The sequence below is a fragment of the Porites lutea genome, chromosome 2, assembly GCF_958299795.1.
Source record: "Porites lutea chromosome 2, jaPorLute2.1, whole genome shotgun sequence".
Classification (NCBI taxonomy): Eukaryota; Metazoa; Cnidaria; class Anthozoa; order Scleractinia; family Poritidae; genus Porites; species Porites lutea.
This window is the reverse complement of record NC_133202.1, coordinates 6,861,607-6,874,106: the sequence shown is the minus strand read 5'-3', so window position 1 is coordinate 6,874,106 and position 12,500 is coordinate 6,861,607. Positions and strand designations below refer to the sequence as shown.

At 39.3% G+C, this 12,500-nt stretch overlaps 1 protein-coding gene and 1 non-coding gene across 2 annotated transcripts in view; one reads left to right on the top strand and one right to left on the bottom strand.

Annotated features, from left to right (window-relative positions):
• LOC140926546 (alanine aminotransferase 2-like) overlaps positions 1-11,718 on the top strand; it is an 18,118-nt gene extending 6,400 nt beyond the window's left edge. Inside the window, exons 2-11 of the mRNA XM_073376274.1 lie at positions 1,434-1,520; positions 2,461-2,569; positions 4,041-4,171; positions 4,690-4,942; positions 5,915-6,128; positions 6,486-6,597; positions 7,352-7,417; positions 8,004-8,159; positions 8,703-8,815; positions 10,687-11,718. Of these exons, the coding sequence (XP_073232375.1) occupies positions 1,434-1,520; positions 2,461-2,569; positions 4,041-4,171; positions 4,690-4,942; positions 5,915-6,128; positions 6,486-6,597; positions 7,352-7,417; positions 8,004-8,159; positions 8,703-8,815; positions 10,687-10,798 (1,353 nt within the window). The 3' untranslated portion in view covers positions 10,799-11,718. The remainder of the gene's footprint in view (positions 1-1,433; positions 1,521-2,460; positions 2,570-4,040; positions 4,172-4,689; positions 4,943-5,914; positions 6,129-6,485; positions 6,598-7,351; positions 7,418-8,003; positions 8,160-8,702; positions 8,816-10,686) is intronic.
• Positions 11,719-11,994: 276 nt separating this feature from the next.
• Positions 11,995-12,065, bottom strand: Trnag-gcc (transfer RNA glycine (anticodon GCC)). The gene has a single exon. It is a non-coding gene; the product is annotated as a tRNA-Gly (tRNA).
• Positions 12,066-12,500: the final 435 nt, after the last annotated feature.

The following is a 12,500-nucleotide window of genomic DNA, read 5'->3' as shown; positions in this document are numbered from 1 at the left end:
ACCTTTTTGAGAAATAATGGGGAAGCTCTTTGGAAAATCTCGAGCAACTTGTGGAAAGCCCGAGGCTGGATCGCAAGGTACTGCAGAAAACTGCGCTGCTTCGTTGCAGTTGGACAGAAAATTGCAGAAAAGCCCGATTTGCAGTTTTGTGTATACTCTTAAGGTGGCTCAACTCAGTATTTTAAAAGGTACACCGGCCTCCATCTTTGAATCTCTCATACTTATACAAATAGATCTTTAACTACACATGAAAACGTATGAATCAGAGTAAAACGTAATGCTGAACTCTGTTTGTAATTTCTAAGGCTACTTTCACAAAAACGGCAACAAAACTTTGAACAGGAAACTTGAATCTGCGAACTATTATTCTTCAAAAGCCCTCTTAAATTTCGGAAACAGCTTGGATAATGATGCGATATTGTCTGCTGTAAACATGCAATCACTGGAACATAGACTGTACTATCAATCTCTCGTCCTCCTTTTTAAATGTATAAAAGGAAATTGGGCCTAACTATATTTCTGATTTATTCGAACCTCGTATATTGCGCTACAATTTAAGGAACGGCGATCACAATCTCACTCAACCATCCTATAATAATCGATATTATCACAATTATTTCACTTACAAGGCTTCGCATTTGTGGAATCAGCTTCCTTGTTACATTAAGAGATCGACTGAATTGAGGGAATATCGTAAGCATTTAAGGTCTTTTAATCTTACAATCTTAAGAGCCAGTTGTAAATGCAATTTTTGTATATATTAGGGTTTTACTATATCTGTCTTTTTTCTTTTTTTTCTCCCCTTAGGGTTTTAGACTTTTTCTTACGGTTTTTAGTTTTTAATTAATTCCCTGGGATTCGAGTGGGTGTAGCTTTGTGCATTCACGGATATGTTTTTGTTAATTGTTTTCATACATTTATGATCTTTTTAAATTATTTTTTATTCAGATGCATTGTATCTTTATTGACTTAGTATTTTTATTATCATGCGTTTTATACATGAGCCTCTGGCTCGGATGATCGGGGCAACCCCATCCCATGTATTGACGTTAATAAATTGAAGCTAATTGATTGACTGATTGAAACAGCGATTAAAACAAAATTCGTCAATAGATTTTTTTAAAAAAGTTTCAGTACATTAGTTGATCAGTGTACTATTAAATCCCCGAATTTCGTGTCGATTTAAAACTCTTAAAGTTTTCTTACACATATTACGACCGCCACTTAATCCCGTCTCTAAGGGTAGCTCATATGTCGTAAAGAAGTTTGAAAGTGTATTTATTATAGAGCGGAGTTATTAAAAGCAACCAGGCCGTTTGTCAAAAAAATGGCCCGCGATATATTTCATTAATGACATGCGCCGTTTGGACAGGAACCTGCTATGCAAACTAATAAGCGAGCTAATTCGGTCTCTGACTCATCGTGTTTTTTAGGGTGTAAGTAAACCTTTTAATGAAGTTATAAAACATTTTGGAGACCCACAGGCTTTTGGACAGCCCCCAGTTTCCTCTCTGAGGCAGGTAGGATCATTTTTTAAAGCTAAAGATCTTTGTTTTCTGTGCATAGATTTGTTTTTTTGTTATAATTTTGGTTACTCGCGTCAGTTTCTCAATCTTTTATGATGGTAAATAACGTAAATTTAACTGACTCCAGCCAGCAGAGGCGGATCCAGGGGTGGGGATGGTTTGGGTGGCTAGCCCTCGGCACCCTCCTTTAAAAAAGCCCACAGAAAAAAAATATAATACGTGGAAAAACCAACGGAAATACGTGGGTCGAAAAAACCTTGTGTATAGCCAACCAGCCTTCGTCCTTCCTAAATCGACATGTTTTGGGACAAACGTAGGACAACTTAAAATAAATTAAGGTATAGTTTGATGGCCGATAGGTATCATCCACCCCCACCAAAAAATTCTGGATCCGCCCCTGGCTAGATCCCCAGCTATGAAAGAGGCCCCGGTTGTTCAAACGTTGAACAACCGGGGCCTCTTTCATAGCTGGGGATCTAGCCAGGGGCGGGTCCAGGATTTTTTTCAGCTTTTGAACAACTGGGGCCAGATTTCAAAAGGTAATCCGCTGTCCCTTTAGCCACATCTAAACCTGTGAACAGTTTTAAAAATTTCCGTTTGCTCTAACCGGGCTCCAAAAATAGCGAGGAGAAGGCGAGGGAAAAACGGCAGAGGGGAAGTGGGGAAATGGGGAGGCCCCCTCCCTAGCTAGTCCTTATTCCTTGCTCGCAGATTTCTCTCCCCTTTTCCCTTCTAATAAGCCTGGTCCCAGGCTACACTCCGGCCCTTATGCAAAGGAATCAAATCTCCCCGAAGCTTATCTTTGTCAAATGCCCGGGGTGCCCGATGGAGAAGTTGAAGCTTCGATTTGGCCGATCCATAACGTGCGTGCGTTTAGATTTTGAAAGTCAGTTCTTGAGTGATTGTCAGTGACATCTTTGCATTTTTCTTCAAGCTTCTGTCATGCCTCATTTGTCCACGTTCCCTTGAAGAACCAAGCTACCCAAAGGATATAAAGGAAAAAGCTCGAAGGATCCTGGAGGCAACCGAACATTTCTCAATAGGTGCCATTTGTACTTTATTTTTCTGATTAGTCTGTTACCTTGTGTAATCGATTAAACGCTCTCTACCAAAGATACACTACCGTATGTTCACCAGACTCAGTTTTTGAAAAAATATTCAAGCCACACCTAGTGCGTTCAACCGAGAAAATCAGAAGGGATTTTAAGATCCAGCGACGCGGCGGCAAAACGAAAACGTCACTTAAAAAGTGAACTTGCGTTCTTTCATTCTTTATCGCAATCATTGCTATCCACAATGTAGGCGACTCCTCCTGGAGTTGAATTCCGAGGGACCATTTCCAACTTCAGAGAGAGAAATAAAATTTCGTCGTTGCTTGTTTATGTACTCCATAAAACGTGAAATTAGGCATTTTCAAGTCGTAGTCGTGCAAAAACGGGCAAAGGAATGTACAAAAAAGCGTGATGCACGTGCAAAGTTGTTGTTTTTCTTATAAAAGCTATTGTTTTTCGACGTTCTCGTCGCCGTCCGCGTCGTAAGATCTTAAAGTTCCTTTTTAGGGAGTTTAAGCAGCGACGTTTTTGAGCGAAGCATGTCAACTGGAGGTAAGCCTTTTTCTCTTTTACAAAGCCTTGACGCCACCATATTTGTATTGCCAAGTGTCTTAATTCTTATAGAGATGATTTGCGCAAAAACTTGCTCAAAATCACGGCTCCAGAGTGCAAAAAGTCAACTTCCGGTTGACGTGCGTCGCTGATACTTAAACACCCTATTAATATGGTATACATGTTTACATGATGAGGAGGGCATGGGGGTCTACGGTATTGCGGTACTGAGCTTTTTTTTCGAGCGGATTTCGATAATTTTTCAAATTTTCTTACGGTATTGAGGTATTGGGAAACCCTAATGTCCCCCTCCATGATGGAAGGCCTGGTACTGAGATTATTTTGTCTCCGTAAATCTTGTGCGGTGGATCTCAGCGAACGCGTATCGGGTGTTGCCCATCTATGCAAAAGTTTCCATACCAGATGTAATTTTCCTCAAAAGTGGGTTGTTTACCATTTACAAATTTTTCAGGAAAACCAGGTGAGAAATCAAATGGAACACGACTTTGTGGGAGCAACGGAACATCTTTAAAAGTAGTCGTGGTTGTCTCTTTACCATTTAAAAAACTTTTACAGTAAATCATTTTGGAAAGTATAAAATTGAACACGATTTTTTGGGGCTTTCAAGGGGGAAGGGGAGGGGAAGGAAGATTTCCTTCCTTTCTTCCCCACCCCCTCCCCACTCTTTTAATTGCGCCATTTTCCGCGTAGTCTTTGACTCTTGTTCCTCGTTCTTTGCTCCTAAACCGCACGGAAACGCTTGCTATGCAGGCTAAATGGAAGGCAGCCGTAATATATAATGTGCTGAATTAAATGCCGTGTTAAATGGTTTGCTTAAAACTACTTGTGAAACAAAAATCGGTCAATTTAATACAAAGTTAAATTTATTCCTGAAATGTTTTCAATGTAGGTTCGTATACTGACTCTCTTGGATTAAGAATTGTTCGGGAACATGTCGCCCAGTTTATCACTAAAAGAGATGGTTATGCCGCTGACCCAGATAGCATCTTCTTGACGAATGGAGGAACAACTGGAATAAGGGTGTGTAATTAACTTTCATTACTAGGCTCTAGTTTTCAAAGAGATCACATGCATTTGAAGGGAACTACAAAGGACGAGCTGAGGATAAAAAGCCGAGAGGAAACTGGGGGGAAGGCCGAGAAAAGGAACCTCTCCCCAGTTCTATTCTCAGTTTGTTCGCTCTCCAGTCCTGCCGAGCCTCGATTAGCTCGATTGACCGAAAAGGGACTGCTTGTGGCGTCTGGATTGTCTGTAGTCTAATTCTCTGAATTTTCTTCTAATTGCTGCACTTTTCGATGGATACCGAAGTCCTCCGCGGATTTTTCAAGCAATTACATTAGTAACGCTTAAACTGATGGTGAGTTAAACAATATTACACGCGCGCCTTCGCATTTTAAGCCACCGGCTAGTCTGAGTGATTTTTTATTGACGACTAGTTTTGATCAATTTTTAACAACTTAGTATACCGCTTTAATGGCAAGGTTTAGATTTAAGTAAACGTTAATCGTGCTTAAGTCATGTGATTTTCTTGCTTCCAGATCGCCTTCGCAACGTTAGCAACTGGTTGTTTATGCAGCGACAAGGACAGGGCAGGACTCATGATTCCCATTCCAGGTTACCCTCAGTATGTTGCTAGGATCAAACAGTTCAACATGTACAAGATTCCTTATTATTTAAACGAAGATAACAACTGGGCTTTAAATATCTGTGAACTGGAGAGAGCGTTGGATGAGTCGAGGCCTCACTGTAGACCGAGAGGCCTGGTACTTATTAACCCGGGAAACCCCACAGGTAAGAGATATTATGGACCTTTCATTGCAGCTTTAAATATGGCAAGGGATTTTTCCAGTCATTTTTGGTGGGTGACGTAGCAGAAGAAGAGGGATAACCTGTCAAAAAGAGGGGGATTATTTAAAACTATAGCGGCGACCCGTGGCAAGCCATCTCATTTCAAAAGAGGTATCACTGAAACTGACTGATCACTGTAGGCGGGAGATAAATAAACAAAGGTTTTACAGACTTCTTTTATCATTCAAATATAGTAAACCTAAGCGGTGAGCTTGTGAATAAAGAATAAAGAATATGCTTTATTTTGACATCTTAAGCCGTAATTATAATAGCCGAAATCATAAGAATTGGTTGAAGTAGAAATTAGTTCATGTTTACAACTGATTTAGGGATTTTGAAATTAGCGTAACAGTGAAATCAATGTGACAGTAGGTGTGAGGGGGGCGAGTTACTATAGATGGGAAGGATAATGGAGAAGAGGGAGGTGATGGCTTATTAGATGGACTACGCGATTATCGTTTCTTAAGCATAGGCTTGTGTAATAGAGTTTTCGAACAACATAAGTTAAAAAAATACAACTAAACAAGCAACAACAAAAGCAAAAAAGAAAACTGACAGCCAGGGAACCCTGTCACTGAGCAATTCAAATAATTGATATATTATTCGCTTGTTCCTGAACACGATTTGTTCAGTTTTGTTAGCCATTGGCGTCGTCAAGTTTGTTCAGACAAAACTTTTTTGGGAAAAACAGGAAACATGCAGGAACAGTGAAAATGGAGAAAATATATATACCATGAGGGTCATGATTTAATTTTATGACTAAACTATTCTTGCGGCAGACTATCTATTCTGGTCATGAAACTGCAATCTCAGGCCTTAATTTTTGTAAAACTGCAGAGTCAAACTAAAGGCGCGGTCAAATGTTTTCGCTACAATAAAAATAATTATCCCACAACGGTATGCATTCTTTCGCAGGCCAGGTCTTAAGTTATGACAATATCAGGGAAGTTATCAAGTTTTGCTCCCGGGAAAAACTGGTGTTATTAGCTGATGAGGTATACCAAGAGACAGTGTTTACTAACGAGGTCCAGTTTCACTCGTGCAAGAAGGTTCTGAGAGACCTGGGTCCCGAATACAACAAGTTCCAATTGATGTCGATTCATTCTGCCTCGAAAGGGTTTTATGGCGAGTATGTACAAGTAGATTTTGTCATTTCTAAAACCCAACAACGTTCAATGAGAGGTGCACTTAAACAAGCGAAAATAAAATAAAAAATTCTAAAACAAAGTAATATTCCAAATTATAGTAATCATATAGGACTCATGCAAAGTTTTTTTTTTTTTTTTATCAGATAACATTTTAATGCGACCTGGTTAAAAAAGAAAAAAGCAAATAAACAGACAACAAGACTCATTCAAAATTAATTTAGCTACACACAATGGACTCAGAGGATCTATTACATTTGTCCAAAGCTCTGTCGCACCTCTTAGGTGATAGGTGTTTTGATGCAGATAACCTGTTTTTAAACTACAACTGGTTTTTTTAGGTGTGGTCTGAGGGGTGGTTACATAGAGGTTGTAGGATTTAGCAAAGAGGTTCTAGCTCAGTTTAAGAGGTATCTGTCTTCACCACACAAGGCACCGTCAACTGCAGGGCAGGTATTTCCGCAAAGTTACTAGTTGGGGAGCAAGGGATGGCGCAGTGGTGAGAGCGCTCGCCTCCCACCAATGTGGCCCGGGTTCAAATCCCGGCGTCGACGCCATATGTGGGTTGAGTTTGTTGTTGGTTCTCTCCTTTGCTCCGAGAGGTTTTTCTCCGGGTACTCCGGTTTTCCCCTCTCCTCAAAAAACAAAATTTCCAAATTCCAGTTCGATCAGGAATCAGGTCAGAGGAAAATTTCGTATACGAAAGATCCGAAGAAATGTTTTACTCAAATTTTTAGAGGTTTGTGTAGAGACGCCATGCTGGTGCCCACCTGGATGGGCACCAACATGGCGGACGAAAACCATGAGAAACATCTCTTACCGAGTTTTGCTACAAAAGCATGAATTTATCCGTCGAGGAACTCATAAACATTACAGTAATACTTTTTATCATACATTTTAAACTGTTTAGACAGCAAAATTCCCCGGAATAAGTCACTTTTTTAACCTACGTTATAGCTCTCCCCGCCGTCATGTAAATGCCGCGTCACGCAAAAGCTTAGAAATTCCAGCGTTCTCTATCAAAACACCATGCAAGCACCGTTTTGAAGCAAAATTTGTATGAAATATAGTTTTCAGCTGCTCTAATACATCATGAAAGTAAAATCTCAGTAGGATCGATAGTTTTGGAGTCTGAATTTTAGTGACGTCGTGTGAAAATCAACAATAAATGCATTGTACCAGCTAATCTTTTTCTTATCGTCGGTAGGCTGCAGTCAGTGCAATTTGTAATCCCCCTCAGCCTGGTGACGAGTCGTACGAGACATTTATTAAGGTAAGTGTAATGTCAGGCGTGTCTGAACTACAGCTACATAGGGGTCGGGACCTAGATCCTAAACATTCCAAAACTGGCACTACTGGAGTATTTAATTTATTTGTAATATTTTTCAACGTGACGAATTGGTTTCGCGAATGTTGTTGAAGTGTATCTGGGCTGTAATGAATAAGATAAAAGAATCTGCAGGAGATCGGGGGTCAAGGGCAATGTGTGCAAAAAACCGCTGTCTGGGCTTTCGATGGAGGTTAACTATAATGAAGAGGGCTGAAGACCCTCAGCGCAGGCGCGTTGTGTGGCAGTTTTTTGCTTGATTTTCAAGTTTTGATCTTTAAAATTTGATCGTGGAGGCGATTTCGTCTACTTTTCTTCTCACTGATTATTAAGCTTCTTGATTCCCCAAATTTTGACTATGACAATCTACAGGTTGTTATTTCAGCCAACAAACATTGCGGATATGCGATAAAAACAATAAATTAATGATAAACATGTTTCCAACTGAATTGCTAGTCAGTGCAATTCCGTCAGTTTTTTAATGGACATCGAAATTAGAAAAAAGCATTTTTTTTTTTAATTTTTTCTGCAGGAGAAAATGTCCATTATGGATTCTTATCAAAGAAAGGCGGGGATAACCACAAAGATGCTGAATTCTCTTAAAGACGTCTCGTGTAATGCTATAATTGGCTCATTGTATGCATTTCCCAAAGTTATTCTTCCACAAAAAGCTATTGAAGAGGCCAAGGTGAATTGTTGGCGTAGTTCTTTGAAACTAATAGTGAGCTTAAGCAACGGTGCTGGACGGTGACGTCAACGAGAACGACAATAAAGCAATGGTTTAGTGTGACAAAACAACAACTTTGCACCTGCATCATGCTTTCTGTATATTTCTTTGCCTTCACTGCTGGACTACGACGTGAAAGTGCCTAATTGCACGTTTTGTAGAGGACGTAAACACGACACAACGACTTTATTTTTCTTTTCCTGAACTTCGATACAGTCTTTTAGAATTCAAGTCCAGAAAAACTTGCCGATGTTTGACGAAATGAACGAGATGAAATTAGTGCGATTAGGCTTAAAGTAGCGTGAATTCACTTTTTAAGTGACATTTTCGTAGCCCTTCCTCCCCAAAAATATAGATTCCCTTAGGCTTTATTCAGAAGTCCACATAACAACGGAAATGCGCAACCTCATTCCCAGTGTCTTCTCTTACCCGCAGCGACGGGTATGACTGGGTAGAACAGGACCCTTGGAAACGAGGTTGGAAAATGCGTTAATTTTTTTTTAGCTCAACAACTGCACACCTGACGAATTCTACTGCTGGCAGATGTTAGAAGCGACTGGCATAAACTCTTTACCGGGAAATTCGTTCGGACAAAAGGAAGGAACATATCATTTTAGGTTAGAGCTAACTTGTCGAACGTCTCTTTTTCTTTATTGTTTTATCATGCTTGTCTTTATTGCTAGGTGATGGGGAAGTCGATCAGCGTTGATGTGCGACGGAGAAATAGGCCTTTTGCATTAGCTGATCACTTGATCTACTTCTGTAAACACGAAAACCGTTCGCTGTCATACAAATCCTTGTAAATTTCGAAATTTTCAAGCTGCAGTAAAATATTTCCTTAAACATTATGGGTCTCAAATCTCCTTTTAAATCATAACAGGCAATTTGAGCTATTTAATGCACAAGGAGAAGATTTGACGACATTGAAGTAAAGCAAGAGACTGACTCACTAGGAGTCTGTTTTGGGAGACAACTTTTTGGCCCCCTGCCGCGTTGTTCAATCCTGGGGAGGAACCCAAGGCTAATGCGAAATTTGAATTCAAATATGAAAGCGTAAAAAAGCCAACTCAGATTAGTTCTTTTTGTCTGCAATTTGATGATTAGCTTCCCTAAAAAGGATAGGGAAAATTAACCTAGAAAATACTTTTGAACAAAAGAAAACCCGGGTTAGAATTAAATGCCCGGTTAGAGCTTGGCAGTCGAACAGTAGAAGACTCTTTGAGCTTTTAGGTTTTGTTTTCCCCATTGCAGACCACGTGATTTTACTCCAGAGAACTGTTTGTTTTAACTGTCGTCCTATGAACTTGCATCCACGTGCATTTGCGTGCAGAGCTAATGAAAAGACAAAAGGCAAATTCCCTTGAGAACATCAGGTGGTCTGAATAGACCCTTTTACCGATACGGCGGCCATATTGAATTAATTCGATTTAAGGAGTATTATAGGATGCCTAGGGGACATGAGCACATTTCGTTTGTATTTTCGAGCACTTTTCGGGACATTTTTTCGTAAAGTTTTCTTAGAATAAGATTGTAATGGGAAAAAAGGTCCTTGTGCCGTGTTTGGATGTATATAAGACCATATTTCTAATACTAAACTAGAAAAAGACGATCATTATTACATCCAAACACGGCACAAGGATCTTTTTTCCCATTACAATCTTATTCTAAGAAAACTTTAGGAAAAACGTCCCGAAAGCGCCCGAAAATACAAACGAAATGTGCTCATGCCCCCTGGGCATCCTATAATACTCCTTAAATCGAATTAATTCAATATGGCCGTCGTATCGGTAAAAAGGTCTATTGGGAAAAAAGAACTTACATGCTAATTGGTCTATTGGGCCATATCCTGCGCAGCTTCGAAATAGTCTAGTTGATTAGCGATATTGCATGTTTTACCACCCACGTTCGAACCTGTCTTCAAAAAAAGGGGGTTCAGGGTTTCTTTTTACGGGATGGTTAAACGAGCAACACCGCTATTTAACTTGTTTTGCAGAAATTTTGCGAAACAAGTTGCTCGTTTTTTTGGCCTGTTTAACAGTACCTTTGGTTAAAGTTCCGCCCTCACGCAGGTAATAAAAGCAACTGAGCCAACCAATGGATAAATGGATTCATTTGCGTCATGAGCGCTGGCCATCGCACTTGCGCTGATATTTTTATTGTTTTTGAGCATAAAAACGTTAAATATCCCTTTGGAAGTAGATGAAGTCGCTGCTATAAATCTTTTGTAAGATATGGCCGGCATTTTTATCAAAAAAAAATATGTTACAGCTGGGTGTAAGATGGAGGATATCCTTCCCGCTAGGTATAGTAAAGGTCAGGACTTCGTTTCTGTTGTCTTAATCTCCTGTGTAATTAAATATTTTTAAATATTAAAATTCTCATTGTTTTCATAAAAAAGTGAAATAAACCTGACCTTACTTGGAAAAGCAAAATTATTATAAATCAGGATATATAATCTTTGAGAGTATTTTTTTTTTATTTGCCGCAGGTTAACCATCTTGCCATCTGAGGAAAAGGTAGTTCCCATGTTCGACAAAATTAGCAAGTTTCATGAGGAATTCATGCAAAAATACAGAAGTGACAAGAGTAATCAACAATAATTTAGCAAACTTAATTCTTGTTAATTACTGGGCTCCATGCCACCGTTGCAGCCATACATTAACTCAAAGTTAACAAAGTGAAACGGTTATGAAACCCAACAGACTGTTAGCTTTTTAGACTTGACCGTGCACAGCGTTCAATAACATTCCTATTATTTTGAACTTACTGAGCAATAGAAACATTACATTGATTTATTCAGTCACAATTTGTGAGCCAAAAGCAAAGGATTGTGCACGGTCAGGGAGCTTCCAACGTAAACTGCGGCACCGTTGCTTTCATCTTTGATATTTACCGGCTTTCATAACCAGTCTCAGCTCTAATAACTATAGTTAAAAGGATATGAATTTCAGTTTTTAACTAATTTAATTGGCTATTGTTCGTGACGAGCAATTGCACATCGGGTGAGGTTAATCTTTGGTCAAACAATAGACTGCAAAACAGTCCGTATATTTGCGTATTCAAGTACACTTTACGCACGAACATTTATTAAACAAAAGCTGAAAACGGAGAGCGAGACTGGGGCGAGACGCTTCGTGCGCGTAAGGCTCTTACGCCGCTCTCCTCTAATCCAATTTTGAGAAAAAACCAACTGTTTTGCAGTCTATAGTCAAACAAGCAAATCAATGTAGTGAGTTTCCCAATGCCCAATTGCCATAGGACCAATTGCCCAGGCAACCTTCATTGAATAAGACTTATCTATATATATCAAAACAAATACAGCTTCACTTACAGTGTAGTTCCAAGTTAAAACTTTTAGATAAGGCCATAAACACTATAGCTAGGACTTCTCTGCGGCGTCACGTTGTACAAAGTCCAGCAGCGTAATTTTGTTCCTCCTTTTTTTTTTCTCGTATTTATGTTTTACTTTATATCGGAGCTCAACTGAATGTAACAGCTCTTGTGCTTACCAGTAAAATTCATTGTGTCGAAAACTGATGAAATAAATAAATATAATACGCGACTTTTCACTAGATAAAAGCAGTTGAAGTTAACCAGTTAACTTTCAGGGAAAATTTTACAGCAATTAGCCCCGGTTTTTGATTGTATACATATTTTTTCTGCTTTTGAAGACATTGCAATCTCTGTTTACAAGCTTTTTACTTGGTCCCTTAGTATGTGGCAATACAGGATTGGTAGTCAATGATTAGAAAGTTATCATATCGACAAGTACAATGTAAAAAGGAACGAAAACGAGTGCACTGGCCGGGAATCGAACCCGGGCCTCCCGCGTGGCAGGCGAGAATTCTACCACTGAACCACCAGTGCTTCGTATTCATGTGGCTTCTAGGGCTCGTTGCTTGAAAGGCCCGGAAAATCCAAACCTGTTGAATAGGTAACACAGTGGCTAGCCCACAAACCAGTCAATTTTGCTTCGTTAAGTGATAGTTTCATTGTGTTATTTTCAAAATTATTTAAACTTTGATCTCGAATGCAAACACAACAAACACAAAACAGCTTTCCAGCCCCGAAAAGTTACCTGTATTTTCGAGAAACGGACCCCTGGGCCGGGTTGTTCAAAGCTGGGTTAAGATAACCCCAGGTAAGTGCGAAATTTAAATTCAGATATGAAAGCATTAAAACCAAATTCAGTTATATTATTTTCCTCTACAACTTGATGATTGGATGATCTAAAAAACAGAAAAAATTATTTGGTAAAAATGCTTATGAACCAAAAAAAAAAAAAAGAGGATTAAGATTTAG